Here is a 27166-nt window from a genome sequence, read left to right on the forward strand (position 1 = left end):
AATTCAGCCTCTTTACTGCTAGAATGGGTATTTCTGGCGAGGTCTTGGGGCGCGCTTTTGATGCCTATGCAGAGAACGATCCGAACCCTGGCTATTCTTGAAAAGCTGAATATCAACAGAAAGGTTCAGACGATTTCAGTGCTCTTGTTTTAGTCTTAAAGGGGAATAAAGGACTTGAACCTTCAGATAACGCAGTGGATAGGCACATGTAGTCTAGAGCTGAAAAAGATTCGCCGTCCGTCAGGGGTATTTTTAGTAGCAGAATTGTCTCAGATGCTCCAAGCCTCAACCACGGACCGCCCTTTATTTATGCTCTTCCGCGATGAGGAACTGACGACTTGTCTACAACATTACTCCCATTCGGTTCAATTCCTGAGTTATCGTCGCAATTGCCGTCTCTGAAAAGTCCTATACACATCCCTTGTTTCGCTCACCCATTAACTCCTTGGTACCTTACTCCGGAGTGCGAATCAACACCCCATAGTTCTGTAATCAACACCCCCGCCGAACCAAATTTGACAAAGCACAACAAACCCTCCACCACCAAAGCAACCCTCCTGACCTTCTTCTCCTCATCTTACTCAATTGCACCGTCTCCGACCGAACCAATACCAAAATGACCAACACCACCATTACTCCGACGACGACCACAGCCCCGGTCACCAAATCCGTCGACACCCCCCCCGCAGACGAGGACACCCCCCTCTTCTCCCCCTCACTCATCTCACCCGATGTCCTCGCCATCCTTCCCGCTGACTACACCATCCGCCCGGTGTGTCGCTCCGATTACAAGAGAGGCTACCTCGACGTCCTCCGCGTGCTGACGACAGTCGGCGACATCACCGAGGAGCAGTGGAACAGTCGGTACGAGTGGATCCGCGCCCGGAGCGACGAGTACTACCTCCTTGTTGTGTGCGATGGGCAGGACCGCATCGTCGGCACGGGGAGTCTGATCGTCGAGCGGAAGTTCATCCATTCGCTGGGTATGGTGGGGCATATTGAGGATATTGCTGTTGAGAAAGGGCAGCAGGGGAAGAAGCTGGGCTTGAGGATTATCCAGGCGTTGGATTATGTTGCTGAGAAGGTGGGTTGTTACAAGGTATGTTCTATCTTCCGTCTTCTTGGGTCCCTTCGGGATGGGGACAATTGGGTCTGACGCTGGACAGACGATTCTCGATTGCTCCGAGGTGAATGAGGGATTCTATGTCAAGTGTGGGTTTAAGCGTGCTGGGTTGGAGATGGCGCACTACTACTGAGTTGAGTTGAGTTTCCAGATTGAGCTGGACAGTGTTATTAGATTCGTTGGGTTTGGGGTATTTCGGCGTTGATCTGTTTTATTTGAGGATCTCACGGTGGCATGCTTCGTCGTTGTTTCAATTTTAACGATGAACATCGCTTCTCGAACGGACTGATTTTGTTGACACATGCACCAGTGAGACTGAAGACTCCTGCTCTGAAACCGTTCGAGCTAGGAGCGAATGCTTGAGACGCTGAGCACGGAGTCACGCTATCACTTTCGTGACGAGCCCTTTGAGAGGCCCTTGGGCCCTGAGCCGTACGTTTTTCCGTCATTCAGGTACATCATTTGTTAGAGTTGAACCCCCTGATAGAGCTTCAAGTATGCTAGACGGACTACTGGTATTAATACACCGCTGTTGCGAGAAGCACACCTATTAATACTATTTTGTTAGATGCAATAAGCCTGGCACTACGACTATGTCAAGACCGTTGAGCCTGGCTCAAGGCGACTTCGAAAAAAAAAAACATAGCCCATCATTTACGATAGTAGAAGTAGTACAACAAGCATAATCATGAAAGCGGAAAGGAGCGAATCCGACGCAGTGAAAAGAGGTAGATTGATCGAGAAAGACCGCGACGAATCAATTGACGGAATGCAGACATTCATATCCGCCACGAAACACAAGGCGCAGAAAGCCACTGCAGCCAGAAGGAGTGCACCATCATCCGTTGTTTGAGCATTTGATGGGGTTGATGCTTGACAAGAAAAACATGTTTGCAAGAATGAAGAAGTTTTTTTGATTTCCCAAACAATGCTTTAGCCCCATATGATGATTGTTGCAAGCCCATATTCTATTCATGAACCCAGTTTCCTTCCACTAGAGTCAGGTCGTCGTCCGTTGGTTGTTCCCGTATAAGTACCATACTGAAGGTAGGCCAGAATGTCACTTGTCCCGTACAACCGCCAACTAGATGATGATGATGATGATGGTGATTTTATGTTCGATGATCGTCGCCGAATCCCTCTTCTCATCACCTAATTTCCTCCGCCGGAAAAGACGCGGTCAACTTAGGAAGTGGGGTTGGGGTTCATCTGTAACGAATGTCCTTGTCAGTGTCTGATGCCTTTTCGATGCCAAGGACCTCCTGCAAAATCTGACGGACAGACGGAGAATGGGGGTTCTCTCTCTCTCTAGAAACTCCCAACTTCCCCGCCAAGAGCATATATGCATCCTTTCCATCGAGCTGGATATCAACATACCTTCCGCTTGCCACCGGTCATGGTAACGTTGACGAAACGGCGGGTGTACTTGAGGCGCTTCAGAGCACGGCCCTTGGGCTCCTTCTTCTTCTCTTGCTTCTCGACCTGTACAGTAGAACATAACCCATCAGCACTCTGATTCAGCGAATATCTCCCGGGAAAACAATCGGTTCATTAAATCGTCTTCGCATATATCGTCTCTGCCATTTCTGCATGTCGAACCGCTGCAAGAATCTTCCTCAAAATCCCTCCTCTTCCGGTGGCGACGATAAACCCTTCCCAGCAGGACCACGGAGATCAAAACTTCATTTAAGGAAGAACAAGAAGAACTCACCTTAGGAGTCGCAGACTTGACCTTACCCGCACGGGCGAGAGAGCCGTGAACCTTACCCATGGCTGCTGGTGATGTGTAGCTTGTCGGATCGAGATGGTAAGTTGACTGAGGTTGAACTCTTTCGGGGCTTCTCTGGAGCGGGTGGGATTCGATTGACTCTTGTGGGCAAAGCGCGCTAGGCTGTTCCGTAAGCGAGATGGCGACTCGGGATTAGTCAACCCCCTTTGTTTGCGGCCTTAGGCAGCGCCAGTTTCGTACAGGTCGCTATATAGGATTTCAAGCTGGCACGGGGCTAGTTCTGTCTTTGAAGGTTTAAGGGATACATTATTGAATATTCATGGACTGCTAGGTCCATGTCAACTTCGTCTTTTCTATGCTTTGTTGATGCTATATGTCGATACGGGGCGAGTATTCAGCCAGTATCGTTGCCTAAAAAGGAATGGGTTAGGTTTGAGCCCTACTACTCCATAATCAGCTAGTAGCTCATTTGGATACTGTATTGTAATTACACTATCCGCTTCAGCAAGATAAGCAATGCGCTCAGACTTATGATGCAACTCAAGTGCTCTTCCTGAGCCGATCATGGTGTTCATTCCACAGAGATCTGTACGGTACAGGATCAAGTACGATTTAACAGCTCTGATATCATCACTCTCATCTCTGGTTGTGAAATACCTTAGTACATCTACCTCTACCACGTATCGCCGATAGAGCCATTCGAGATAGTCTGGTGCAGAGCCAAGTGTTCTAGGCTTGTATTAACTCACAAGATGGGTTGTGTATAGAGAAGGATCCAGAATCTACAAGCAGGAGAGGAAGGTCTGTCACAAAAAAAGAACAAGGGCTTCATTATAACATCCATTTTTCCATTCCTGGTAGTTACCATGGCGCGAAAATGACAAAGCCTATCTGAACATCATGCGGGTTGTCTCATCCGCAAGAGCCCATCGCTCGCACGCCTGTTTGTTGTTGTTAGGATTTCGCGAGGGACACAAAATTCCAGCTCCGGAAACCTCCCAAAGTCCAACCACAAGGATCTTCCTATCTACTCCCCAGCCCAAGCCGAACCGCCTTCAATCCGTTTAACGAGACTTGGCGGCGACCTTGGGAGCAGAACCCTTAGCACCCTGCTTGCTCTGGATGCGCTGAGCAGTGCCCTTGGCGGCGGTGGCGGCGGTCTTGGCCTTCTCAGCCTTCTTGCGGCTCTCGGAAGCGGCCTTCTTCTCCTTGGCCTCCTTGATAGCCTGCTGGCGGGCGGCGGCACGAGCCTCAGGGCGCATGCTGCGGCGCTCCTTGATCACATCAAGGGAGGCACCGACGATGGCACGCTGGTGCTTGACGACACGGCGGGTGCGCTTCTTGGCAACTTCCTGTTCATGGTGAAAAACACACCCCGTCAGCAACTGCTCTTCCACGTCTCATATCGCGTCACTCGTGATTGTTCCAAGCCCCATTTGTCCACCCATTCAACGGCACTTCCATTGCCTCCCCAGCCTATAAAAGCTCCCTTTCCCACTCTCCTGCTTCGAACCAATCACGAGATCTTCCGCAACAAATCATTCAAAGGAAATCGGTAGTACTGACTTCAGAGATACCCTTCTTGTGCTGACGGCGGTAGAGGACAGTCCAGGCTATCCGGCGAGGGTTCTTGCGCTGGAGGAACAGGGACTCGGACTTTCCATTCTGGAAGCGGAAGATCTTGCTGTCGCCACGGACGTACAGCTTACCCTATAATTTGAAAATCCAACACTATGTTAACCCATATCCAGAGAAGAAGTTTTGTGGGACATTTTCATAAATCGGCGCTGCGCTCGTAGAGAATCGGGGCGGAAATTGTTGGATGATTGATGACTCCGGAAGGGACAAAACGCACCTTTCCAGGGTAGATCTTCTGGCCGCTGAAAGAATCGTCGTAGGTACGCATCTTGAATGTTGGAGATGCGCAGCCGGTCGAGACGAGGTTTTGTCGGTTGGCGTTGGGTGGTAAAGTCGAATCGGTCGCTGCGGCGAGCTGTTCGTGAGACTGACACAATTGTGGTGCGGTGCGGAGCCTCGCTAAAGTGCGACACGTGACCTCGTCTGCCCTTGGGCGGCCGCCTTACAACTTCAAGTCTCCCATACTTCTACTGTGACTACGATAACATCAAAGAAGCGAATAATTGCAAGGGAATTGTTATCTGTTGGCTCTTTCTCTGTGATCGTAATGTAGTTCATAATCTTTTTTTTTTTGTATTTCGCTTTTTCCCTTTTTTTTTTTTTTGCTTTTCCCATCATCCCCATATTTGATGCTCTAATGCCAAAGATGTCTCAAAGGAGCTTATCTCAGTCGATGCTCGAGTAACATGATAGCTAGAGACCAACTTCCCTTGCAATTGAATCTGCATTCGTCAGACGGAATTTGTGTCGAGTAGTCTCAAGGACAGCATCAATAATCATGCCAGTCGCACGCAGCCCAGGGATCTTCCTTGCAGTCCTACGCAGAGAAGGGGCCGTTAACGTTTATTCATTGTGCAATTGAGAAGGAGAGCAAAGGAATATGCCATTTCTTACCTTGCACTGGACGTCGCGGCATAGCTCGACCGGACAGATACCCCAGCAGTCGGAGCAGACATACCGTCCGCAACCTCCGGGCGTGGTGCACAGGGAGTAGGTGCTCGCCTCCAAGACGCTGTTGCCGAGGCTCTGGATGAGCTTAAGGATCTGGTTTGCGGCTTCAGCATGTTCAGGGGTGGGGTCTGCCTGGGCAGCGGTGCGGCGAGCAACGTCGAAGATGCAGCATGCTTTGCCGCAAACTGGGCAGTCTCCGAAGCACTTGATGCACTTTGTGTTCTTTGTGTCCCATTTTTTGGCATCCTGCGAAGCCTTTCCGGACTTGGTATCCTCATCTGGCTGTCCCTGAAATATGTTCTTCACGATGTGGTGGATTGCATCGAGCTGTCACTGCGTTAGCTATCTCGAACTATCGCGAACCAATTGACAAGATAACCACAGTACTTACTCTTTTTTCGAAAATGCCTCTTGGGTCCTGGTCGTTTGCAGGTTCGCCTTAGCTGGTCAGCAAAATTCACGCTAGTCCTTGGACACCTTATGCTCACCAGATTCGTCCTCAACAGATTGGTCCTCAGCAGATTCGCCTTCGGTACCTTTGGCCTTGGGGGAAAGACATGGGCTGGAGTCGCTGTTCGCGTTGCTCTTCTTTCCGGGTGTCTCCAGATCAAGGAACACATAGTCTGTTTATGTATGATTCAGCGTCATGCTCATCGAAAGTCTAAATGGAGAATTTCAAAAACTCTTACCGCCAGGCAATCTGAGGCACTTGACGACCTTTGGCTGCGCGGTGGTGATAGCAGCAGGCTTTCCCTCTCTCTTCAGGCCCTCAGAAATCTTGAGTTTCTCGAGGCCTCCTTCAATAGGTGCTGCGGTATCTCCTTCAACCAGATCTTTATCAGTCGCCGTGACTGAGGCAGAGCGGACAGAACGAGTCTTTCCTCCACTGCCTGCGGAGGAGGACTGGGTCTGCCAGCTCTTTCTGTCCATGCTGCTGGCTTTCTTGACAGAGTCACCAGTCATCGTTCTGCTGAACTTCCTTCTGAAAGAACTTTCCTTTGGGGATGCTCTATCAAGCTCCTTCTGTTTGACCGTCAGTTTTGCTGACTTGCAGATTCTTGGGCTACCGAGCAGAGGCAGTGAGATACTTGCCTTGTTTATCAACTGCGATGAAATCTCCACTTGCTTTCTCACCTTTTCACGCAGATCCTTCAGATTTGGTACTGCGGGTAGATCAGATGCGGGATGCGTAACGTCGCGGGGCGGGATTCTGCTCTCAGACTCGAAGGACCGAGATCTTCTGAGTTTGAGCTGCTTCCCTGGGTTCTTGAGATTGCTAACAACGAAATTATTAGCGGGAGGAGATACGACACGGGTCGTTGTCTGCAAATACCTGACACAAGCATCCAAAGCGCGAGCAACACGACTCTTGGGGACGATGAGACTGTCAGTGAGAGGGAAATACTCGCTTTGTGTTTGTTGGTATTTTAGTCTCTCGGCGTTCATCTTTTTTGAACGCTGCTTGAGAGCCTTGCGATCACCAGCGTGAGGGTCCGGACTCATGATCAAATGCGCAGTATCAGTATCGATGAAAGACGGTTCTTAAAGAGAGACAGGTCTGAGTATCAAGGTGCCTGTTCTCACCACAGTCCCTATGGCTGCTGTTCAGAAACTCACGTTACCAAGCTCTTGATGGACAACTTACTGAACACAGTAGACTACAAAGGCTTGTGAAGCAATCTGAGGCTATACTATTTACCAACAGCCTTCGGATATAAGTTGTTTTCTATCCGGCCAACAGAGGGAAGTGAATGTTCTATTCTACCTACAGGGTAGTCAGCAGTAGCAGAAACTCACAGTCTTTTATTCACAATTTCTTCATCCAGAGCAGCTTTGGAGTCCTGACTATCAAACTATTTTTCATCTTCTGGTGTTGGTTTCTCAGGATTGCGCACCTATGCCATATCCATGATTTCTGATTATTATTCTGCCTTGTAGTGTAATCTCACTTCTTACAGCACCAAGAGGGAGGATTAAAATTACTCCACATTATTGCGAATAATTAGGACGTCGCTGCCGTTCTCAACTGACTGGTCACTCGCTAGACAATTTCTTAAGGACCATTTCTATCCAACTCCCAGAACAGAAGCAAAATGTGGTAAATAATCAAGCTGGAAGATACAAAGCACTAGTTTGAACTCGATATTCGCTAAGTGATCATTTTGGGGTCTGACAGTTCTATATAGGAAGGTCTAGGCGGCATGGTGTAGTTGTGAGATGACAGACATGACAATGTGTAAGTCAGCAGCCTGAAGCCGAAAATTCCACGAGTCATAGCCACAAAATCGCGCTGCTTTTCAGCAAAAGAGGAGAAATAACAAGGGAGAGGACGCCAAGGAGACTCGTCCCACATGAAAGGCATAGTGGTATGTTATACGGCATGGTTGGAACCACATGAGAGCCACCAGGGCCTGGGCTTGCGTGATATTTTCTTCATGGTCACATAACAGCAGTCTCGCTCTCATATTCGTCATAGAAATTTGACTGGGGTGTCCCAGAATCTAAGTCATTGCATGAGTTCTCGTCCATTCCTTTGCAGTTTGTATCGCAGCTTGCTCATCCTCCTTCCAACGCTGGGCAACGTCATTGGCGAGCGGGTCATCGGGGTTAGGAGCTCCAAGCAAGGCCTGGATTGAGAGGAGAATTGTGCGGATTTGTAGAGCAGGGGACCAGTTGTCTGATATACTATTAGCCAGTGCGCTATCCCCAAATAAAACAGAACGACGTACTCTTCAAAACATCCAAGCAAATGCGTCCAAGGCGGTCAATGTTGGGATGGTAGATCTTGGTCAAGAAACGGATCTTTGGCGGGGTCATAGGATAATCCTCTGGCAGAAAGAGCTCGAGACGAAAGATGCCCCCTGTTCATACTATTAGAAACCCGCTACTTTCCCCAGATGATTTCTAACGGTGTCAAACCTTCGTATGGCGACTGAGCAGGTCCGTGAATCGACACGTCGAAGTATCGAAGGTTGTCTTCATGAGGCACAGCGTTGATGCCGGGGACCCTTAAGGAGAAAAAGCGTCAGCGACGATAACTTATGCTCCGGAGTTAATTCTGACTCACGGCTCTGCCATGAGGCGCTCGGTCTCCTTTACAATTCGCTTTGGCAGGGCCATGATGAACCACCAAAAAGGAAAAGCTTATCGTGATCCGAGTTTCCGCTCTTTCTGATATCCAAGGTATGGTTGACAGGTCTACTGGACTTCAGTTTTATTTCTCTAGCGGGCTGATAAAGAGAGAAATTGGGGATAAGACCCAAGAGATGTGCAAAGAGCCAGTGATGAAGTGACCAAAACACCAAGGATTCAGATACTTGTCGTAGTAACCTCCAGTAGAAGAAATTAGAAACCGACGTAACCGACAGAGGGGCATTTACCTGCCGACGTGTGACCGCCTTCTCTATTAGACGTTTCCTGTTGATGTATCACGGTAGCCCATAAAGACAACCTGCGCAGACCTTTGATTAGTCATTCCCTACATGTGCTGCTAAGTTAGTTAACTATCTCCACAATTACTGAATAATAATTGCGGAGATAAGGGAGTTGGGCCCTGCACTCTGCATCCTGCACAGAGCTACGGAGTACAGGCTAATAATACTGCCATGCTGCAGGCCCCAGCCTTCCACTCACACAAATACTTTATTTTTAAGGTACGTGACATACTCTTATTATAAAGGGCAGACACCTGCTCACAGCGACTTGACCACAGCCCAGCAGCTGAGGCAGTCGCGAACACCAACCAGTTTCCGAACACCCTGGTGTCGTTCAAGCTTTCGAACAATTGAGCCTCAAATAATGTGCGCAATAAATGGTCTCACACGGTCGTGTCTCCCATAATCATTTGATGGCCAATTGCCAAGTTCCTCCGAGATGAGAGCACCTCAGATCTCCCTACCGCTCATCCTGTCCTCGTGCGATCTTTTAATTTCCACTTCTAGCTCACGTCCGAGGTGGACGCGAGACTGCACGGTTTAGGAAGCGCTTTGGAACGACCAATCCCTCTGGTTGCAGCAATAGTCGACATAATGGAGCCCAGGCCCTTGTCTTCGGCCTTCGAAAGTCCCACTTTTGGGGAAGACAGTTCGTTCCATGTGGAGCAGCCCGTCGGTTCCATGTCCATATCTCCATGTGGAAGAGATGTTGTGTTGGCTTCGAAGGAAGGCCTGCATGTCATTGACTTGGATTCCCCGTATTCTCCTCCGCGGTATCTTCCTCATCACACGCCATGGGAAGTTGCAGACGTCCAGTGGTCTCCTTTCGCTGCGCGGGACTATTGGGTGGTGAGCACTTCCAACCAGAAGGCCTTGGTATGGAATCTGGCAATGCAGACGGACGAGAATTCTATCGAACATGTCCTGCATGCTCATACGCGAGCTATCACGGATATCAATTTCTCCGCTCACCATCCCGACCTTTTGGCAACGTGTGCGGTGGACAGTTTTGTTCATTGCTGGGATCTGCGAACGCCTTCCAAGCCTGCTATCTCATTCTCCGACTGGTTCGCTGGTGCAACGCAAGTCAAATGGAACAGACAGGACCCAAATGTCATCGCCAGTTCTCATGACAAATTTCTTCGAATATGGGATACGAGAATGGGAGCCTATCCAATCAAATCCATTGAGGCCCATGATACCAAGATTTATGGGGTAGACTGGAACAGAGTCAGGCCAGGAGCTTTGGTAACATGTTCATTGGATAAAACAATCAAATTTTGGGACTACACAGTAGACGACGAAGTACCCGAGAAGGTCATCACCACTCCATTCCCAGTATGGCGGGCACGCAATACCCCATTCGGATGGGGAGTTTTGGCTATGCCACAGAGGGGCAACAGCGACCTTCATCTATATAGTCGCAGGTCAGGCGACGGTACCAACCTCAAAGAGAATCTTCCACTGGTGCACAGTTTTCCGGGACATAAAGGCCAAGTGAAGGAATTCCTTTGGAGAGCACGTGGAGGTGTGGCGGATGGAATCGATTACAGGGAGTTTCAGCTTGTGTCGTGGGGCACCGATAGGGAGCTTCGTCTACATCGAGTGGATCCAGATATTCTCCAACGTGTCGGCTACGAGAGAGGGAAGTCTTTCGTTTCCACGTTGAACGTCACACGGCAAGGCGCTGTCTACAAGACTTTCCGTGATGCAACTGGCGAGGATGGATATGGCGAACCAGATTCTGTTCTATCACCCAACCCTAAGCTTGCTGGTGGTATTGGTATTAATACAATATCTGTTCCTTACTCCCGCCCATGGACTCAAGGGGGCAACGCAGACTCTAGAGTCGGTATGCAAAGAAGGTCGAACTTCCGGGCTGATACAAACCCCATATCCTGGATGCGTGGTGTGAAGATCTCGGGGTGGGATATTGAAACCCTCGGAGACGAGATAACACATGTTGGAGAGAAGTTCACCAAGGTTGCTTTCGAATCTGTGGATGTTAGGCAACGAAAAGCCACAATATCCCTGCATGGGCCATGGGGTGCAGAGGGTGATTCTCTGTTTCTCAAAGTGGATATCAAATTCCCAGTTGACTATCCCAAGTCTTCAATGCCCAGTTTCAGTGTGCAGCGGACTGCCGCTGTCACCGACCAGCTTGCTGATAAGCTGATAAGCGAGCTGAGAACGATCACGGAAACCTATTTGTCTCATAAGAGAGGTTGTCTCGAAGGCGTTGTCCGTTACCTTTTAGGGGAGAGCAGCCTAGAGGAGAGCATAGCTCATATACTGGGCGAGACAGCCGAGACAATCAAGTCTCCTATAAATGGCGACTTAGGAGACGACGAATCCAGCGATGAAGATGAAGTGGGAATGTCCCAGAGTCAGGAACTGGGCATGAGTTCTGAGCTACTTCGTCCGGTCAATAATGCTAATGTGATGGTTCCCGTGGCCAAGGCATGCGGTGCGCTCTGGGCCAATGATGGCCGACTAGTATGTTTCTTTCCTAACAAGAAGGACAAGTCATCACACTTGATTGAGAGTTTGGGACTCAAAGAGATGTCGAGACTATCAAGAGCAGATAAAGTCTTTGAAGGATTCGGTCGTATCCAAACAAGCTCCCCCGGACCGAAAATCAGTGGCACACTGGCGAGCACGGATGATGGTACCTCGGAATATTCCGATGATTCGGATGCTGAGACTTCAAGTTCGTCAGGTTCGTCAGACATGTTGTCAGGCTTGCAAGCACGATTCCCAACATCTCAAACATGGCGCAGCGCTGGAAGTTTGGGTATTTATCGGCCCAGGTCCACCGACCACTCGCAGCGATCAACTGCTGGGGCGATGACTGCGAAGTCGTCCGAGTTTGCGCAAAATATAATATCTATACATGATCTCAGCGATCTCTTACCAGCAAAGCGTGAATTGGCCCGAAGATATCGCATCTGTGGCAAGGTTACTGATGTATGTGCTCACAATGCTTCGGCAGCCCTAGATCTGGGCTATCATGAACTAGCTCGGATCTGGGGACTGGTCAAGCTGATTTTGCATAATCAGAGCATGACCGAACGACCCTCTGGTATGCAGCGGAAGGACAGTGCAGTGGACTTGAGCTTCGATTTGAGTAACCAGGAGCAGAGCCGTAAGGAGTTAGCAAACAGCGCCACTCAATGGGGAGATCACCCCTATGGTGGCCGTTGGCTAATACCTTCTCTGTTTGATCATTTCGAAAGGATTGGTGATGTGCAGATGATCGCAATGCTCTCCTGCGTGCTTCAACAGCCAAAAAGCGAAGAGATCTCAAACGAAGCAACCCAGTTTAATGAACCGGTATCAAATCGGATGGGGCGGCAATCGTTTTCTCTGGATATCTTTCCTACCCAGGCAGCCAGTCAGAACAAGTCGCAGGCCGTGACGCCCCTTGCGTCCACACCGAAGGAAGGCCATCCAACACCGATCACCCAAAGCTCTGGGCGATCATCTTCCGAGATCTGGCGTGCGGACTCTACGCCGCCATATTCAACCGGCACCACTCCGCCGTTGGCATCTCGCGTAGGTGCGCTAAATGCAGAAAGGAAGACTGTGAGCCACAATGTTTCGATAGCCGCTTCTCCCGATCAGCAGTCCCAGCCACGAAGCGGGTCAGGATTTGGTTCCGCCCTGGCCTCTTCCTTCTCGCGGTCTTTCACCTTTGGCCCTTCGTCAGCCTCCCCCACTGCAGTTCCCTCAGGCCAGAAAAAGCAAAGTCCTAGCGGCAGTCTGATTACCAGTGCTTTTGCTGGCAAGCCTGCGACGGCAGTTCCCGACTACCTCACGACCTCTGCTGCGCTTACATTTCAACCCCACTCTGACACCGAGAGCGAGAGGCCTCAAGAGAATCCGAAGCCGCAGGCAAGATTCAAGGTTATTTTGAAAAACCAGGATGAGTTTGACGGTGGAAGAAGCAACCAGGTTCCGATGCTTGAACCGCATAAAGAAGGGCTGTACAAAGCCTACCGCATGGCGTACGCTCATTTGCTTTCGATCTGGGGCTTTCCAGTGCAACACAGCGAAGTACTCAAAATCGGCACTGCCGGGAGCCGCTCTGATGAACTACGCTCACGTAAAAAGAGCCACAACAACATGGATACGTCATTGATCGTTCCGAGTCGTAGCCACAAGGACGCTCGACTTATAGACGATGATGTGGAAGATCGGGGACTTGGCCTTCAGCGGCACTGCATCAAATGCGGCCAAGCCCTTCAGATGTCTATCTTTGCGCCCACCGCTATTGATGAAAGCATCAAGAACCACCTGAACATGAGTCCAGCAACTGTTACCTGCCAGAATTGCAAACCCCCTCGACCATTGTTTCTCAAGCTTCCTTGTGTGATATGCGGCGAAGTGGTTGAAGGAATGCTTGTCCCATGCCTAAGGTGCGGCCACGTTACCTGTTTTGACTGTCATAGGAGTTGGTTCTCGGTGTCTTTATCTGTGGCACAGCAGGATGAAAGCGACATCCCAGCGAACGGGATTAATGAGGAGCAGGAACTCCAGCTTTGTCCTAGCGGCTGCGGGTGTCATTGCTCTGAGTATACTGGCACAGATATCCCGACACCGTTGGAACCGTCAACTCCAGCGCATGAGAGGGATGTTTCACCAACAAGCACCCGTCTCAAACGGTCTGAGCTGCCAGCACGACCGAGCGAGTTGTCCTCTAATGTGGGCCAGCATGAAGACGACCTCCTTGGGCCATGGCAAGAATCACCATTCGCATCCCTCGCTCGTGGGCTCGGAGGTGGTCTCAGTCGAGGTCTTCGTGTGAAAGAAGATCGGCGAAGATCAAGACCCTCCAGCACCGCGTTCATTCCGAAAAAGTCGTCAATGAACCAAGTGGAAAAGGTGACATGACTTCGGTTGGTCACTGCATGAGCGAATTATTTCTGTTGCTTCATACATATATACCCCTGAATTATATCGTATAGGGTCATATCCCTTTGATTCTGATATGCATTTTATGGGCGTGGGGGTTTCGAACTTTGACACTTGACGTTACCAATTCGCGTGCTTGCTAATTTCTTCTTTGCTCTACTATGCACGATATACGAAATGAGCATGACATGCAGGGTCCATCCATGGCCTTCATTTGATCATCATCGAGTTTCAAAACATATTTCATTACCATATCATGTAAAATATCGACCATATACAAAAATGGCGCTGAATAACTGTCTCAATGCATGACCACTGCAACATGGTCATCCATGTATTGACTGATGCTGCCCAAGAAGCAAGCCGCGAGAATAGAAACACCTCCAAAAGCAATACTGACGTAGTACACCCACTTGTAACTCTCAGCATACGCCAGCTGGCCCGCAGCCACAACGGCATTGTACGCGGTCTCGCTACCCGCGATTCCAGGAATGGTTTTCAATTCTTCCAGCAGCGAAGCGCCAGTGAGTTCGATGGCTTCGCCGATGTAGGCCGGATTGGTGATGTTGAACTTCGTGACCATCACGCCGCCAATGAAGTGTTTCGCATTGGGGACGAACTTGGAAATGAAAATGTTGTAGTAGATTGTGTAGCCGATGCTGCCGCCGACGACGCGGATGGAGAGAGTGAGTGCTGAGATTGTTGCGATGAGATCCTGGTGCGCGAGCTGTTAGTTTTCTAAATAAGGAGAGAGCAAGGGCTAGTTGGAACCTACGTCAGGGCAAATAATTGTGGTGATGATGGAAGCGGGGACGACGATCCCGCCGATACCCAGGCCTGCGAGGACGAGGATCCCCCAGAGCTGGTAGAGATTGTCTTGTCGGGCGACTGCCATTGCGCCGCAGCCTGGGTTAGGAACGTTAGCTATGTAACTTACTTCAGGCAGGGCGGTTAGGGGATGGGGGAGATGACTGACCTGCTGTCATGAGGACACTGCTGACGATTAATAATTCCTTGTTGTGACCACGGAGCACACTTAGAAGCCACAGGACAATACAGGCACCAGCCATGATGCCGAAGCCGACAGGTAGACTACGGAGTCCGACCTGGAGAGGGTCGTGGCCATACACATTAAATGACTGCGTAGGCCAGAACATGATAATTGAGAAGAAGTTTGCTCCCGAAATGAATGTGATGACCAGGGTCAGGCCGAGGGTACGGGGCTCCTGCTTCAAGCGTGTCGGGAAGATGGGGTATTTGGCGCCGTAGATTTCCCAGAGCGCGAAGGCGACGAGAATCACAAACCCGAGGATAAGGGGGACGAGGACGTGTGCGGATGTCCAGGGGTACTATGTGATAAACCTGGTTTAGCTGCTGGTCGGGATAATGGGAAAGTCTGTGCCTGTAGAAAGGTGATTCGTACCTGGTAACCTCCCCATTGCATGCCAGCCAAGAACAGGATTAAACCAGTGATACTCAAAAGTCCGCCGACGAAGTCAATCCTCCTAAACACTTCTTTCCTGCTGAGTCCCTGCGAGTTGACTCTTGGTGGTGGGAAGTAGAAGAAGACGGTGGCTAGCAAGCCAAATCCAGCCCAGGCACCGCAGAAGGCTCCAACATAGCGCCAGCCGCTATGCGCTGCGATGAGCTGGGCCCATAGAACGGACGGGCAGAATGGCACAATAGTAAAGATCAGGATTGCGACGTATTTGCCCCGTTGCCTGGTTGGCGCCATTTCCGAGGTCGCAGCCAGTGCCGTCAGTTCGTTGACGCCAGCACCAGCGCCGGCAATTGCCATTCCAGCTGATTTCTCTGTTAGCGTGTACCTTGACTGGCTAGGTAGTATACTTCAACATACCGATGAATATGTTCATTGTGTGAGCTGTGCTAGTAACGATCATCCCAAGGCAGATAAGAGAGGCGCCAATGATAGCAACATAACGACGGCCGATCAAATCTGACAAAGAACCGACGAAAGGGCATACACCAGCTAGAGCTAGCAGATTTGCAAGGACCTGTATGGTAAGAACGAATTAGTGGTCAGTAAAAGTAGAGACCAAGGGTAGCACCCACAAACCAAATCCACCTGTCCGCACCACCGATGTCTGCATAGATATAGGGTGGAATGCCTCCTAATCGGCATTGTCAGCTTATACCAAGCGTAAGATCAATTCAAGGTATGGGAAACTCACCGAAAAGATAGACAGGGATCTGGCTGCCAGTCCACAAGAAGGCCATGGCCGTGAAACCCATGAAACGGCGGAAGGTGAACTGAATCGAGTCAGCAGTCGAGTCAATGAGCTGTATCAAATCAGTAAAGCATAAAGCACGGTACTCACAGGAATGTCTTGACCCTCTGCCATATCTGAACCTCCTGGTTCTAGTCCAACAATCTCCTCATGACTGTACTTCTGCTCCTGGTTGCTCCCCATGCGTGTGTGTCCTGCACCCTTCTCGTCCACCTGAGACTGACTCGAGTGGTCGGCGACCTCCATTATTGCACAAAATGTCGCAAAAAGTGACTCAATTGGAGGAGAGAAACGACACAATTAAACCATAGATAGGTCCAATGCTGCAGAAAGCAATGACCTCGTTGTATTGAGAAAGAAACAGGAAAATAATCGCGTTGATCAGCCAGCAAGTCCGGGCTTCTTATATGTGTCAATGCTCCATCAAAATAACAGAGTTCAATGATAGACCAAGCTCTTGGTAGCCTCCATGATGAGAATGCTTAGGTTCATGAGCGGAGTCACGTTGAGTGAATCATGATCTCAGTCGGAGAACTAACCCTGATACGATCTAGCGAGCTACGTTCGTCGACCACCCCTACCAGAGTATCTCAATGTTTCAAACGGAGGTGCTTCCATATCGAGACAGAACCGAGGCACTTTCCAGAATTCTGGCGCGACCAGAGCTTCAGTAATTGCCGACGAGGGGTTTTCTGGCCCAGCTGGTCTCATCTGGGCCGTGGTGAGTGCGGGGGATTGAACATGCTGGTCCGTGGGCGATAGGGGGCGAAACAAGCTCCATATTGACTTTGACTGGGCCATGTGTTGATTGAGTTTATGCTACTTGATTGGAGGGACGAGGATAACGGATATTTGACCAGATTCGAGCTAGCCACTAGCCAGCGAAAATAAGTCGGTCATGTCATTGTCTCACCCTTCTTGATGGGGCCAAGTGGACCGCTCCAAAGTCAAACCCCGGACTTTCCACTATCTGCCCCATCAATGTCTCCGGCGAGTCAAAATGCCAGTTTCAAGAGCTCATGCAACTTTAATTGACAAATATTCGAAATATTCCGGAACAGCCTCCCCTGTCATACGAACGGGAATTTATCGAGCTAGATATGTGTATACTGAAATAGATATCGTGTTAGTGGACTATTTGAGCGCCATTTCATGCATAGCGAGAAGAGAGAGGCGGCAACTTGAGCAATCCTTCTTCGATATCCCAGCAATAGACTTTTATTCAATTATATCGAGCAGGGAAATTTTGGTTATAGAATGAGTATCCATCCAATTGTACCCGGGCTTGAAGATCTCGTCGACATCATGACATGTCCCAGTCTTGTCTCCGAATCAACCAGATCAAAATCGTTCTCCAATCTCCCGCAATTCTAATCCCTTTGGAACCACAAAAAGCGCAGAGGCATGTGCACACACTCGCCCGACCGGGTCGCGGATCTCACCAGTCACGTATGCCTTGCGTTCAGTGCTTCTTCCTGGGTCTACCTGCGAGTGAAATGTGTAAAAGTTGCCAGAGTATACCGGAGCGCGGTAATTGATCTCAAGATTAGCTGTCACGCCGGTGCGTGCCGGGAAATGGCGTATAGCAGCACGTCCCAGATTCTCGTCAAGCACAGTAGCGAGAGCGCCACCATGGACAACCGTTGGCCAACCCTCCAGACCTGATCCGAGGTATACCACACTGATGGCTTTCTTCTCCTTGTCATTCCAGAAAACTCTCTGTTTGAGAATAAATTAATTAGCGAGTGTCCAGTACTTCCGAGGTTGATCGAGCTTTCATGCCGGCATTTAAAGTGCTCAGAAGGGAGGGGAGCTCGGTAATGATATCAATATGCAGGCCAAGAAAAGACTCAATCTCGGTTGATTACACCTCCTCCAAGATTAGGTATGAGGTAAAGACACGAACCTGAAGCGCCAACCCTCGACTCCCTCGCAGCGGGCCAGACGTCAATCTGTGAGCCTTATCTTCCTCCGAAAATCCTTCGTACGCATTCGATTCCACGTAGTCCGGATTGTTTCTTAGTTCTTGCACGATAGGCAGCCCGTTCTCGAATACGTGATTGATCTCCTCCAGCTTGGCTGTGTCTTCCACTGATCCTGGCACTGCCGGTGCCGAGACCTTCTCGTCCATCCACTTCCCAGCGGCAACCCCTAATCCACCAAATAATCCTGCATAGACCAGTCGCCGTGGCCACCTCGACTTGGCTGCTGTTGGCTCCGTTTGGGAAATAGTGCTGGCATGGCGCGACAGGCGGGGCTTTGAGAGGTGCACTGACTTCAATTGCGTTGCATTACAGCGCGGCCGAGATTGAAAGATTCTGCGAGGACCGAGCATGATGATCCGAATCACATCGCAACCTGGCAATAGGTATGGCTGCGGTTCAGACGATACGCGATTCCATTGCGATTTATCAGAAGCAACCTTGACGGCAGCGGAGAACAAGCGCCGATTGCCGAGGTCGAGGTCACGTGAACTAACTTTTGACTGGGACTTTTGACTTTCTACGCCATGATAATGCTTAAAGAGAATAAAAGGTTACTGAAGTTCTATCCAGCACTTCGGGAACTTTCCTGGCTTCATATAACTAAATCTTCGTAAGAGTAGGGCGCATGCAATGTTCACGGTGTCACCCAAAAGGTTAGACGCTGAAGAACAAGAAACGCTGCATGAGTCTAGCTAATCCGAAAATCTTGGTTCAATGATGCTTCATGTGGTCGTTATGTGCTAAACTTCATTTCTCTAAGATGTAGACCGCAGGTGCGGCACGGTTGAGATCAGTAGGCGTCGAAGCTTCTTATTCCGCAGTGGGCATGTCAACTGCGCGGTAAAGAAGGATCAGTGCAGAATGGGATTCACCTGAAATTGCGAAATATCAGTCAAGGTTTCATCAATAGCAAGAAACAAGCGATGTACTCACCACCACCAGCAAGGGTTTCAATCTTCTCTCCGTCAACCTCGGTGACCTTATCGTCGTTGAACCACCACCATTTCCCGTCCTCCTCACCCTTGCCATTTGGCTGCTTCTTCACATATGACGTGTAGTGACCACTGTCAGCACTGGCGCCTTGATGCGTAATGACTGCGCGCAACTCGTAGAGGCCAGATTTGTTTGTACCGGCATCTGACGCGAGTTTGGGGTCAATCAGTGCAGCCAATTCTTTCTTTGCAGCGAGAATTGAGGCATTCTTCTCAGCCTCGTACTCTGCATCCGACTTGAAGACATCCGTCATGCCTGTGTCCCCATCTTGCTCGCCGTTCTTCGTAGCCTCTTTTTGCTCCTCCGTGGCTGTCTTCTTTTGCATGGGTTCCAGACCCGCATCAGACTCAGCGGCTCTCTTCAGCTCCTCCTCCCGCTGATGAGCAAGCTTCTGGCGTTTGCGGGCACGCTCAATATCGACCTCTTCTTTCCGAATATCTCGTACCTTATCCCTAATAGGGATCAACTGCTTCTTGAGCTCCTCCGTACAAAATTCCACCACATCCAATTCGGCAGGGAAAGACACTTTGCGCATAATCTTGGCCTTCTTTTGTGTCTCACGCTTCCAGAAAAAGCGGACAAAGTGCACGGTCAGATACTTGGGCAGACGGGCAATGCGGGATCGTTTAGTGTAGACGGCGTCGCGGTCCAAAGTAGGTGATCGCTTTTCAATCTTCTCCTCGAGACCGGCCAGTATTCCATCATGCAGGTGGTTTGTCTCTTTGCCGATGTGGCAATCCAGCTTATAGAAGACGTCGGAGCTTTTTGTCGCTTCCTCGCCAGCTTCTTTCGCGGCCGGATCGTCGCATTCGGTGACCGACTCGAATCGACCAGCAAGATATTTGTCCACGAACGATACCTCGGTAGCGGAGTCTCCATCGCCCTCTTTGATCGTCAGTTTGGTTCGCAGTTGAGTGACAATTTGGGACCAAGCCTCTTCAGCGTCTTGTTGAGCATAGCCATGTCCATTCCTGTCTTTCTGAGCAAATTGAGGGAAGATGCTCCTCAAGGCATTGAGAAACAAAAGTGGTGGGAAACCTTCTTGCGTCTCGGACATCTGCTTGAACAAATCTCGCAAGGACGATACCAGATCCATGGAGGCACCAAGACCACCAAGGCCCAGGCTGCTGAGATCTGAGAGTCTTGAACCTGCTGAAGAGCCCGCGCTGGGTCTGTAGTTTAGAAGCTCCTGTTGAAGCTCCGGGATGCTCCTCAGGGTTTGTAGGGTAGAGTTGAGGTAGCAAGTATTTCCAAGGTTCTGTAGACCAGCAGGGGTGGCTCCCTCCGCTCTGGCAGCCTCGGCCTCGGTCATATCCTCCAGAAACTTGACTGGTTCCTTTGGCCGTCCCAAGTCTACGGCATCTTGACCGCCAGATGGCGTACCCATCATCATGAATGTCTGACCCGGTTTAGCGTTGAGAGCGGACAAAGGCGTTTCATTTTTGAGTTGGCCACCCTTGACCAAGATTTTCTGTCTCTCGGGTTCGACTCCAGTCAAGGAGTACATCTGATATTTGAGTGTTTCGCCATTCGCAGATGGATCGAGCTCAACCTCATGACGTTTGCCTTGATGCTTCACAATAACTAAGGACATGATGTTAGTACGAGCTTCGAAAAGATTCAAAATGCATCCCAGTAGAGCGGGTAGTCATACTTGGTATTGTAGCCATCTTGTTAAAGCTCGACGGATGCTTTCAAGTCTTCCAGTTGAGCTTTACTCCGTACTTGATAGATTACTGGGTGAGTGGCGCATAATCAATGGGGTGCCAGAGAGGTGACTCTAGAGCGGCGTGGGGTGGAAGTTACAAACAAGGCAAACAAAGCAAACAACCACATACGACATCACCGCCCAAGCAGCCGTGCGGGATGTCGTCGTCGGCTCCTGAAGTCGACCGCCTAGTACATGTGCTTCAGTACAATCATTTATCCTGTTTCAATCCAGCTTTCTTGCTAGTGCTACATTTGCGCGTGGTCAATTGGTGCGATCTTGACACTCGTCAGTCCTGACTCGAAGCGAACGTTGACAAGAGTTGGAGTGGGGAACAGCAACAGTGACGTGGAATCACCATACCTCGCATCTCCGTTATGGTAGGTCGTACCCTGTGAACACCCGGCGAAATCCGATATTGATCATCAGGCAGTCTCAATCATTGCGCCCGTACCTTCAGTGCGTTCGGTCCTCGCTTACCGCCGCTCTTGCGATCTCGAACTTCGCCTCGCAAACCTCCGAAAGGCATAATGTTCCTGAAATCGAGGCTCAGAGCTCCCCGGAACTCCTCCTCAACCCTCTCACAATTTCTCGGAATGAGAATGAAAAAGTCCTGATCGAGCCCAGCGTAAACAGTGTTCGCGTGAGCATCAGAATTAAGCAAGCAGATGAAATTGAACATATCCTGGTCCACAAGTTCACCAGATTCTTGACGCAACGGGCAGAGTCCTTCTTTATCTTGCGGAGGAAACCAGTCAAGGTAAGTGACCATATGACCTTCAATGCCGGAGAAAGGACAGCTTGCTCACCTGTCCAAGGGATACGACATCTCGTTCTTGATCACGAACTTCCATACAGAAGCTATGTTGAAGCACAAACTGGTCGACTTTATCATTCAGTTCATGGAGGAAGTGGATAAGGAGATATCTGAGATGAAGCTCTTCGTATGTTCTCGGACCCCTCACACTCAATTCGCGGTTCTACAAGGCTAATGTTATCCCAGTTGAATGCCCGTGCTCGATTTGTCGCCGAGTCTTTCTTGACACCAGTAAGAGACCACTTTCTCCTTTCCGCTCGCTGCGTTTCTAATAAATCTATGCTACAGTTTGACTAGAGATCATCTGATATTACCTACATCTCACCTTGAATTATACATGACCTCTGTTTCGTCCAATGAAAACCTCTGTGCAGGCGATCTAGGCTGTTAAGGGGAAACATTCGAGCAGTCTGCTGGATGCTTTGTTCCCTCCTTAGATCCTCAATCCCACCCTTGTATCAAACCCTGAGAGCTTACTCGCTTCTACAATTCATCCATGTATCTATGGTAATCCATTAGGACCATGGCTCTTCTTGACTCACGGCGTCATCACCTCTACTTCAATAAGACAATTTATAAAGCTCAGTTGATGCATCCCATTCTCGACACTCTATATCTGTCTCTAAACCACTGCCGAATTTCTAGTACAGCTCGCCAAATTCTCTACAAGTCTACTAGTATTTACTTCTCCGTGATGTCACACTTTTTTCACTGCCTCATCGTTACGGGAGACTCCAGCATCTAGATCTCAACATAGCTGAGTGACCGTACTTGCTATACTCGCAGGGATTGTGACACTGCTCCCAGTGAATTATGAGGAATGTCATGTTTCAGATATCAAATGCTGATACTCCATTCACCGCTCACCTTCCTTATTGAGGATTAGTTCCTACTGATGATATCTCATTCATATGTCAGTTTTTAGACTTGGTACTACCTTCGGGGCATCTCTTACTCCGTTCAGTTTAGTGATGTCTTATAGAGACCTCATTATCTAGCATATCTAAGACCGCCTCGTATGGCCTCACACAGACATTATATTGTCTCCCCCAAGAGCTCATTGTCGAATCCTGTAGATGTAGACAACACTTTATTGTGGAGACAGCATAGAATTGTGAATATGAGTGAATACTAAATCAAAAGCGGGTTTTTCATCCCAACATTCTGTTACTATGGTGCTCATCGCTCATCTGCCCTGACGATTTTAACAATAAGACCTTGTCTCTGCTGATGAGAAGTGCTTCTTCCCTTCTCTTCTCTTTCTTAACCTTGCATGTTAACCATCTCATCTCACTATGGAGGGCAAGGATACTAACAGCCAAGTGTCTGGCCATGAGTCCGGATATCTTTTCACATCTCCTTACCCTCAGAGCTACAACGTGCTTCCCTTCGGAGCTCCTGGCATGCCGGGCTTCAGTCCCCGGCCGGGGCAGTATATGGCTCCAGGCAATCCGAATCTGTCCCAACCAGTGCAGCCAGAAGGCCCCTTCATGTACTCTCCTTTCTATGGTATGCAGGCTATGGCTCACGCTCGTCCTGGCGCCATAGGACAAGCTCCCGGGATGCAATCTCCGCTGCCTATCTCGAACACTCAGCTCCAGCTTTCAGTCCGTCCCAAGCAGACGGGGTTTGCCCCAGCTGGCTCTCACTGGGCTCCGCGCTCTTCTTTGCACCAGCTCCTGGAGCATGACTCTGAGAATCGCGAGATAGCTACCCGGGCTGTTGACTGTGAGAAGAGTTTCGACACGGTGGCCCTTCCCACAGAGATGCCGATTGGGAGCCAAATCCACAAGAGAATGCCCCCTCAATGGGGAGTGGTAAAGATCGTGAACGTAAGTCAAAGCCTTCACATGTCTCTAAGCAATACAGTCCTTTAGTCGGTGTAGCGTCCACGGGCCTTCGGCTAACAAGCAAGGAAGATTCCCTACTCAGTCACCCGTCAAGAAATCATTCAGTTTCTAGGTCGCCAGGCACGCCTTATTACCCCGCAACAGGGCTGCGCAATCCATATTATAATGGAACGTTCCACTGCTAAAACAATGGACTGCTATGCGGAGTTCCAGTCCACGAGTGATGCCCAGGAGACAGCTACTCGCATCAACCGAATTTTTGAGACCGGCCGCGCTCCTCGTCTAGGTAACCGCTCAGTTGATATTGAGTTCAGTAACCAAGACGCTCTGCTCAAGGACCTTTTCCCTCGTGCCAAGTGCATTATCTGGAAAGATGCTATGCCTACCGCCGTCCCCAATGATGACCCCTTTTCTACTGGATTCTCGGGCTTTTTCACCAGCGAGGAAATTGTCAATGCCATTCGCCATGCAGAGATACCGCACCGTGTAAGTAACCTTCACTCGATTCTGTCCGCTCTTTAACCGCTTGTCTGCTCAAGGAACTAACAAGATTATCAGTCTCCGTTCTGTGCGAAGTGCCCTCAGCGCACTTACGAGTCCACCATCAGCACTCTCTACAAGGTAAACCCCTTTCGTCTGATGCCACTGTACGTAGGACGTACATGAGAGAGACAATATGCTAACCATGCGCCCTCTGCTTAGTTCCCGTGGTACGCTACCAAGCTGTACACAGTTCATGACCGCAATCAGTTGTTTGAGCTGGCTAATCGTCACATCCTCTCTCTTGTGGCGCGAGTCAAGCGGTCGAACACCGTTGGTCTCGACCAAAGACTGCTGAGGGAACTCCTTTACGCTGGATTGAATTGTCCTGCCTTCAATGAGCGCCAGAAGTACACCCTGTGTGCCAATTCGGAGGATACCACAGAGATCTTGAAGTTCCCAGATATGGGTAAATGGTTCCCTTTTGATACTCTCGTCAAGTTGCCACAGACTGAAGAGTGCACATTGCTGGTATGTCTTCCTTATCTTGACCTCTTGAAGCTTTGCAGCTTTTTAGGCCCTGGTTTGGCACGCACTGACGGATTGAGCATTCAGTATTACGTCAAGTTGATATCGAAAGGTACCCTCCATGATCGCACTGACATGAAGCTGACGAACAACTTCCCTTTGACGAACATTCACCTTGAGTCTCCTTACGGTCCTATCTGGTTCGAATGGCCGTCCAACATGGCTAAGACTATGGCCTGGGAAGATGCTTCCGCGCACGAGATGAGCATCCTTAGCCATCTTGTCCTGACGGGCTGGATGAGGAACGACCAGGAGAACACCAAGAAATCCGGCCTACTACCAGAGTCCACTACCGCAAGCAGCCGCGAGTCCCATGCCAATACCATCGTGTCATCTGGGAGCGATAATAGTCCAATCAATGTTCGGACATCATCGAGGACTGATATTTTCGCGACACCTTCCCGCCGTGCAAGCGTTCAGCTTGGCAGTCGCAGCTTCTTCGCTGAGAGCAGCGATGACGGCTGGCACCGTGCAATGTATATGCATTCTTCGGCCGGCATGCGAGGTAGGTTTCCTGGTCATCGGAATACCCTGTCATCTCCCACTTGTCTTCCGTCCGCAGGTTACCATTAAGGTTTCAGCGGGTCAGAGTCGTGGGATGGCCGGTACTGCGAAATTCCGGATTGTTTTCATTCAAGGACGGCAAACAATGTCTTGCTATCTTGCCGCCAGCAGTTTGAGATCTGCTTTGTATCAATTCGGTACTTTGAAGGGCGACGAGTGCTTGCCTCACCCTAGCACTGTTCATCTTTCCTGTCCACTGAGAGATTTCGGCCGGGAAGATACTGGATCCACAAGAAGTGATTGATGCAATGAATTGGAGTCAATTTGACGCAGTCGAGATCGAATGAGATATCATGCAGTGTCAATTCAGCTTGTTTCAAGGGATCCTTGGGAGGTTGCGTGGTATCGAATATCATTTATCTCTTCATTCTCTTTGATCCCGCTCATGCGGATGATTGGCGGTGCAGGCGGCATCATAACCTGCTCTTCAATGGCAAATCACCGATATAGATTAGATGGCTTGATTCTCGATCATGTATCTAGAATTCTCATAATTGCGTTGGATCCATCACCCATCCCATCTCGTATGTCGCTGTACTCTCGTTGTCAGTAGATTTTGCCTGAGCATCCAGAACCTTCTTCCTCATAAGCCCTTCCGCCCTCTTCCTCTCTCTGCGTGCTGCAGAATCTTCCCAGCCCTCAGGTTTAGCCTTTAGCCTTGTCCTTGAGCCACAGGGTTGTTCCCTCGAGCAAAGATTGAGCAGGCTTGTCCGAAACCTTTCCTTGCGCTCTGCATTGATTGAGAACCTCTCGTTTGAGATGGCGACCAGCATTTGAAGGTATTCTTCTGTGACCAGACTGCGGATGACGGGCTCCTTGCTGCTCATATCGTCTTCTTCACCGGAAGATTCGCAATAGCCAATAACAGATTCGAGTGACAACCCGGCGGAGCGCACGGCAACAATAGGACTTGGGCCATTCTCGCCTTCAAGGCAACGGAGACTCTGTAATCCACTTTCCCGAAATCCAGAAGTTGCAGCAGCTGACAATACAGGATGAGCGTGGTGAAGTGTGGCTGCCATGATATGAAGGATCTGTTGAGAGAGATGGTATCAGTAAAAGTTCTCTGATTTGTCGGGATAGACGCCTTGGAAGATTCTGAAAAGACTGTCCTGGAAGTAGAGCCAGAGAAGGGACGAGATATGTCGACCAGCATTGTTTTGAGAGTCGGGTGCTAAAGGACTGTCGACCTACCATAGGATCGTAGTGGAAGCGCACCAGACGCGGGGCGTGACCTTCTGTCAGCCTCAGAGGCTTTCCATCTCCAGGAACCATCCCAAACAATTCATGCAAACTTCTCGGATAATCTTTGCCTTCCATCGAATCGGAATCATCGCTGCCACAACCTGTCCGATAGCCTTTCAAACGATCGTGCGAGACATATAGCCACTTCCCTGCCCCTTTGCCTCCGGAGGGCGCGAACTGCCGTTGCTCCTGCTGCTGGTCATTTTGCTTTTTTCTCCCCTCCAAGAAGACGCTGATTCGTCCAGAACAACTACTGGTGGTCACCAGACCGGGGAGAGCATTGATATCTTGGATTAAGTCGCGGATGCCCTCATCTACCGATCCTTTGGGTGAAAGATCCGTATACTCTGTGTCTGGGGCAGACAGTTCCGCCAGAATCTTGCGCTTTCGAGATTCAAAGACCTCTGGAATCATGCCTACCTCCGGATTGCTCATGCTCGCCTCTGCGCTATGACGCCCTTTAACTGTAATGGAATCACCCTGAAATATCGCGTTCTGTTTCAGCAAAGGTCGACCGAGATGCCCAGCAGTGAACCTGAAATTTGAATTGGTCTGTTGCAGAATGGCTAGTCTCTTTCCGTTTCTCTAACAAAGTAATAGGCCTCTCACGGTTACGAAGAGAAGCTTGGAAATTTATAGATGCGGGGATGCCTTGTTCATAAAACAAGTCATCCAAACTCACAGCATCACCAAAGCTTTTCGCTAGCGACTGTCGTCTATCAAGCGAGCGCGCTAAGTTTAGTGGCACGGGAGCAAAGGACCCTTCCGCCTTTTCCACGCGAAAAGCGCCCCATAAGTTACCAGCCTCCTGGTTTGTCCCGTCGTCCGCTCGAACCGTCTTGGAGTCAAATCAATCGCTAACTAAATCTTGCGTAGCCCGCTTGTCCCGTCAGCCCGT

General features: G+C 49.8%; 11 protein-coding genes across 11 annotated transcripts; 4 read left to right on the forward strand and 7 right to left on the reverse strand.

Moving 5' to 3' along the window:
* Positions 1 to 616: 616 nt before the first annotated feature.
* On the forward strand, positions 617 to 1256 carry gup1 (glucosamine 6-phosphate N-acetyltransferase; the record flags this gene model as incomplete). Its single annotated transcript, XM_043290132.1, has 2 exons — positions 617 to 1099; positions 1167 to 1256. 2 exons carry the CDS (start codon positions 617 to 619, stop codon positions 1254 to 1256), a joined length of 573 nt encoding a protein of 190 aa, XP_043146067.1.
* A 1072-nt stretch (positions 1257 to 2328) lies between these two features.
* Aud_005203 (40S ribosomal eS30 domain-containing protein) lies at positions 2329 to 2894 on the reverse strand (the record flags this gene model as incomplete). Its single annotated transcript, XM_043290133.1, is given in 3 exon segments — positions 2329 to 2484; positions 2501 to 2605; positions 2835 to 2894. 3 exon segments carry the CDS (start codon positions 2892 to 2894, stop codon positions 2329 to 2331), a joined length of 321 nt encoding a protein of 106 aa, XP_043146068.1.
* Positions 2895 to 3916: 1022 nt separating this feature from the next.
* Positions 3917 to 6944, reverse strand: Aud_005204 (60S ribosomal eL24 domain-containing protein; the record flags this gene model as incomplete). Its single annotated transcript, XM_043290134.1, has 7 exons — positions 3917 to 4204; positions 4419 to 4562; positions 4708 to 4845; positions 5385 to 5768; positions 5833 to 5879; positions 5930 to 6064; positions 6131 to 6944. 7 exons carry the CDS (start codon positions 6942 to 6944, stop codon positions 3917 to 3919), a joined length of 1950 nt encoding a protein of 649 aa, XP_043146069.1.
* Positions 6945 to 7942: 998 nt separating this feature from the next.
* On the reverse strand, positions 7943 to 8561 carry Aud_005205 (E2 ubiquitin-conjugating protein UBC13; the record flags this gene model as incomplete). The annotated part of the gene is made up of 4 exons (XM_043290135.1): positions 7943 to 8118; positions 8171 to 8302; positions 8361 to 8449; positions 8509 to 8561. The coding sequence occupies 4 exons, from the start codon at positions 8559 to 8561 to the stop codon at positions 7943 to 7945; spliced, it is 450 nt and encodes a 149-aa protein (XP_043146070.1).
* Positions 8562 to 9469: 908 nt separating this feature from the next.
* Positions 9470 to 13768, forward strand: Aud_005206 (Mtc5p; the record flags this gene model as incomplete). The annotated part of the gene is made up of 1 exon (XM_043290136.1): positions 9470 to 13768. One exon carries the CDS (start codon positions 9470 to 9472, stop codon positions 13766 to 13768), a length of 4299 nt encoding a protein of 1432 aa, XP_043146071.1.
* A 322-nt stretch (positions 13769 to 14090) lies between these two features.
* Positions 14091 to 16284, reverse strand: Aud_005207 (putative MFS drug efflux pump; the record flags this gene model as incomplete). The annotated part of the gene is made up of 8 exons (XM_043290137.1): positions 14091 to 14516; positions 14565 to 14695; positions 14766 to 15138; positions 15213 to 15592; positions 15648 to 15804; positions 15863 to 15921; positions 15982 to 16090; positions 16129 to 16284. The coding sequence occupies 8 exons, from the start codon at positions 16282 to 16284 to the stop codon at positions 14091 to 14093; spliced, it is 1791 nt and encodes a 596-aa protein (XP_043146072.1).
* Positions 16285 to 17379: 1095 nt separating this feature from the next.
* Aud_005208 (PaaI family thioesterase) lies at positions 17380 to 18373 on the reverse strand (the record flags this gene model as incomplete). Its single annotated transcript, XM_043290138.1, has 2 exons — positions 17380 to 17757; positions 17945 to 18373. 2 exons carry the CDS (start codon positions 18371 to 18373, stop codon positions 17380 to 17382), a joined length of 807 nt encoding a protein of 268 aa, XP_043146073.1.
* Positions 18374 to 18833: 460 nt separating this feature from the next.
* On the reverse strand, positions 18834 to 20610 carry Aud_005209 (ubiquitin-specific protease UBP6; the record flags this gene model as incomplete). Its single annotated transcript, XM_043290139.1, has 2 exons — positions 18834 to 18895; positions 18957 to 20610. 2 exons carry the CDS (start codon positions 20608 to 20610, stop codon positions 18834 to 18836), a joined length of 1716 nt encoding a protein of 571 aa, XP_043146074.1.
* Positions 20611 to 20882: 272 nt separating this feature from the next.
* Positions 20883 to 21838, forward strand: Aud_005210 (actin-related protein 2/3 complex subunit 4 family protein; the record flags this gene model as incomplete). Its single annotated transcript, XM_043290140.1, has 5 exons — positions 20883 to 20890; positions 21109 to 21484; positions 21543 to 21668; positions 21728 to 21772; positions 21830 to 21838. The coding sequence occupies 5 exons, from the start codon at positions 20883 to 20885 to the stop codon at positions 21836 to 21838; spliced, it is 564 nt and encodes a 187-aa protein (XP_043146075.1).
* Positions 21839 to 22836: 998 nt separating this feature from the next.
* Aud_005211 (uncharacterized protein) lies at positions 22837 to 25032 on the forward strand (the record flags this gene model as incomplete). The annotated part of the gene is made up of 5 exons (XM_043290141.1): positions 22837 to 23373; positions 23461 to 23877; positions 23950 to 24012; positions 24094 to 24402; positions 24487 to 25032. 5 exons carry the CDS (start codon positions 22837 to 22839, stop codon positions 25030 to 25032), a joined length of 1872 nt encoding a protein of 623 aa, XP_043146076.1.
* Positions 25033 to 25511: 479 nt separating this feature from the next.
* On the reverse strand, positions 25512 to 26955 carry Aud_005212 (tRNA wybutosine-synthesizing 3 family protein; the record flags this gene model as incomplete). The annotated part of the gene is made up of 3 exons (XM_043290142.1): positions 25512 to 26057; positions 26218 to 26803; positions 26951 to 26955. The coding sequence occupies 3 exons, from the start codon at positions 26953 to 26955 to the stop codon at positions 25512 to 25514; spliced, it is 1137 nt and encodes a 378-aa protein (XP_043146077.1).
* Positions 26956 to 27166: the final 211 nt, after the last annotated feature.

The sequence above is a fragment of the Aspergillus udagawae genome (assembly GCF_001078395.1).
Source record: "Aspergillus udagawae IFM 46973 DNA, scaffold_3, whole genome shotgun sequence".
NCBI lineage: Eukaryota > Fungi > Ascomycota > Eurotiomycetes > Eurotiales > Aspergillaceae > Aspergillus > Aspergillus udagawae.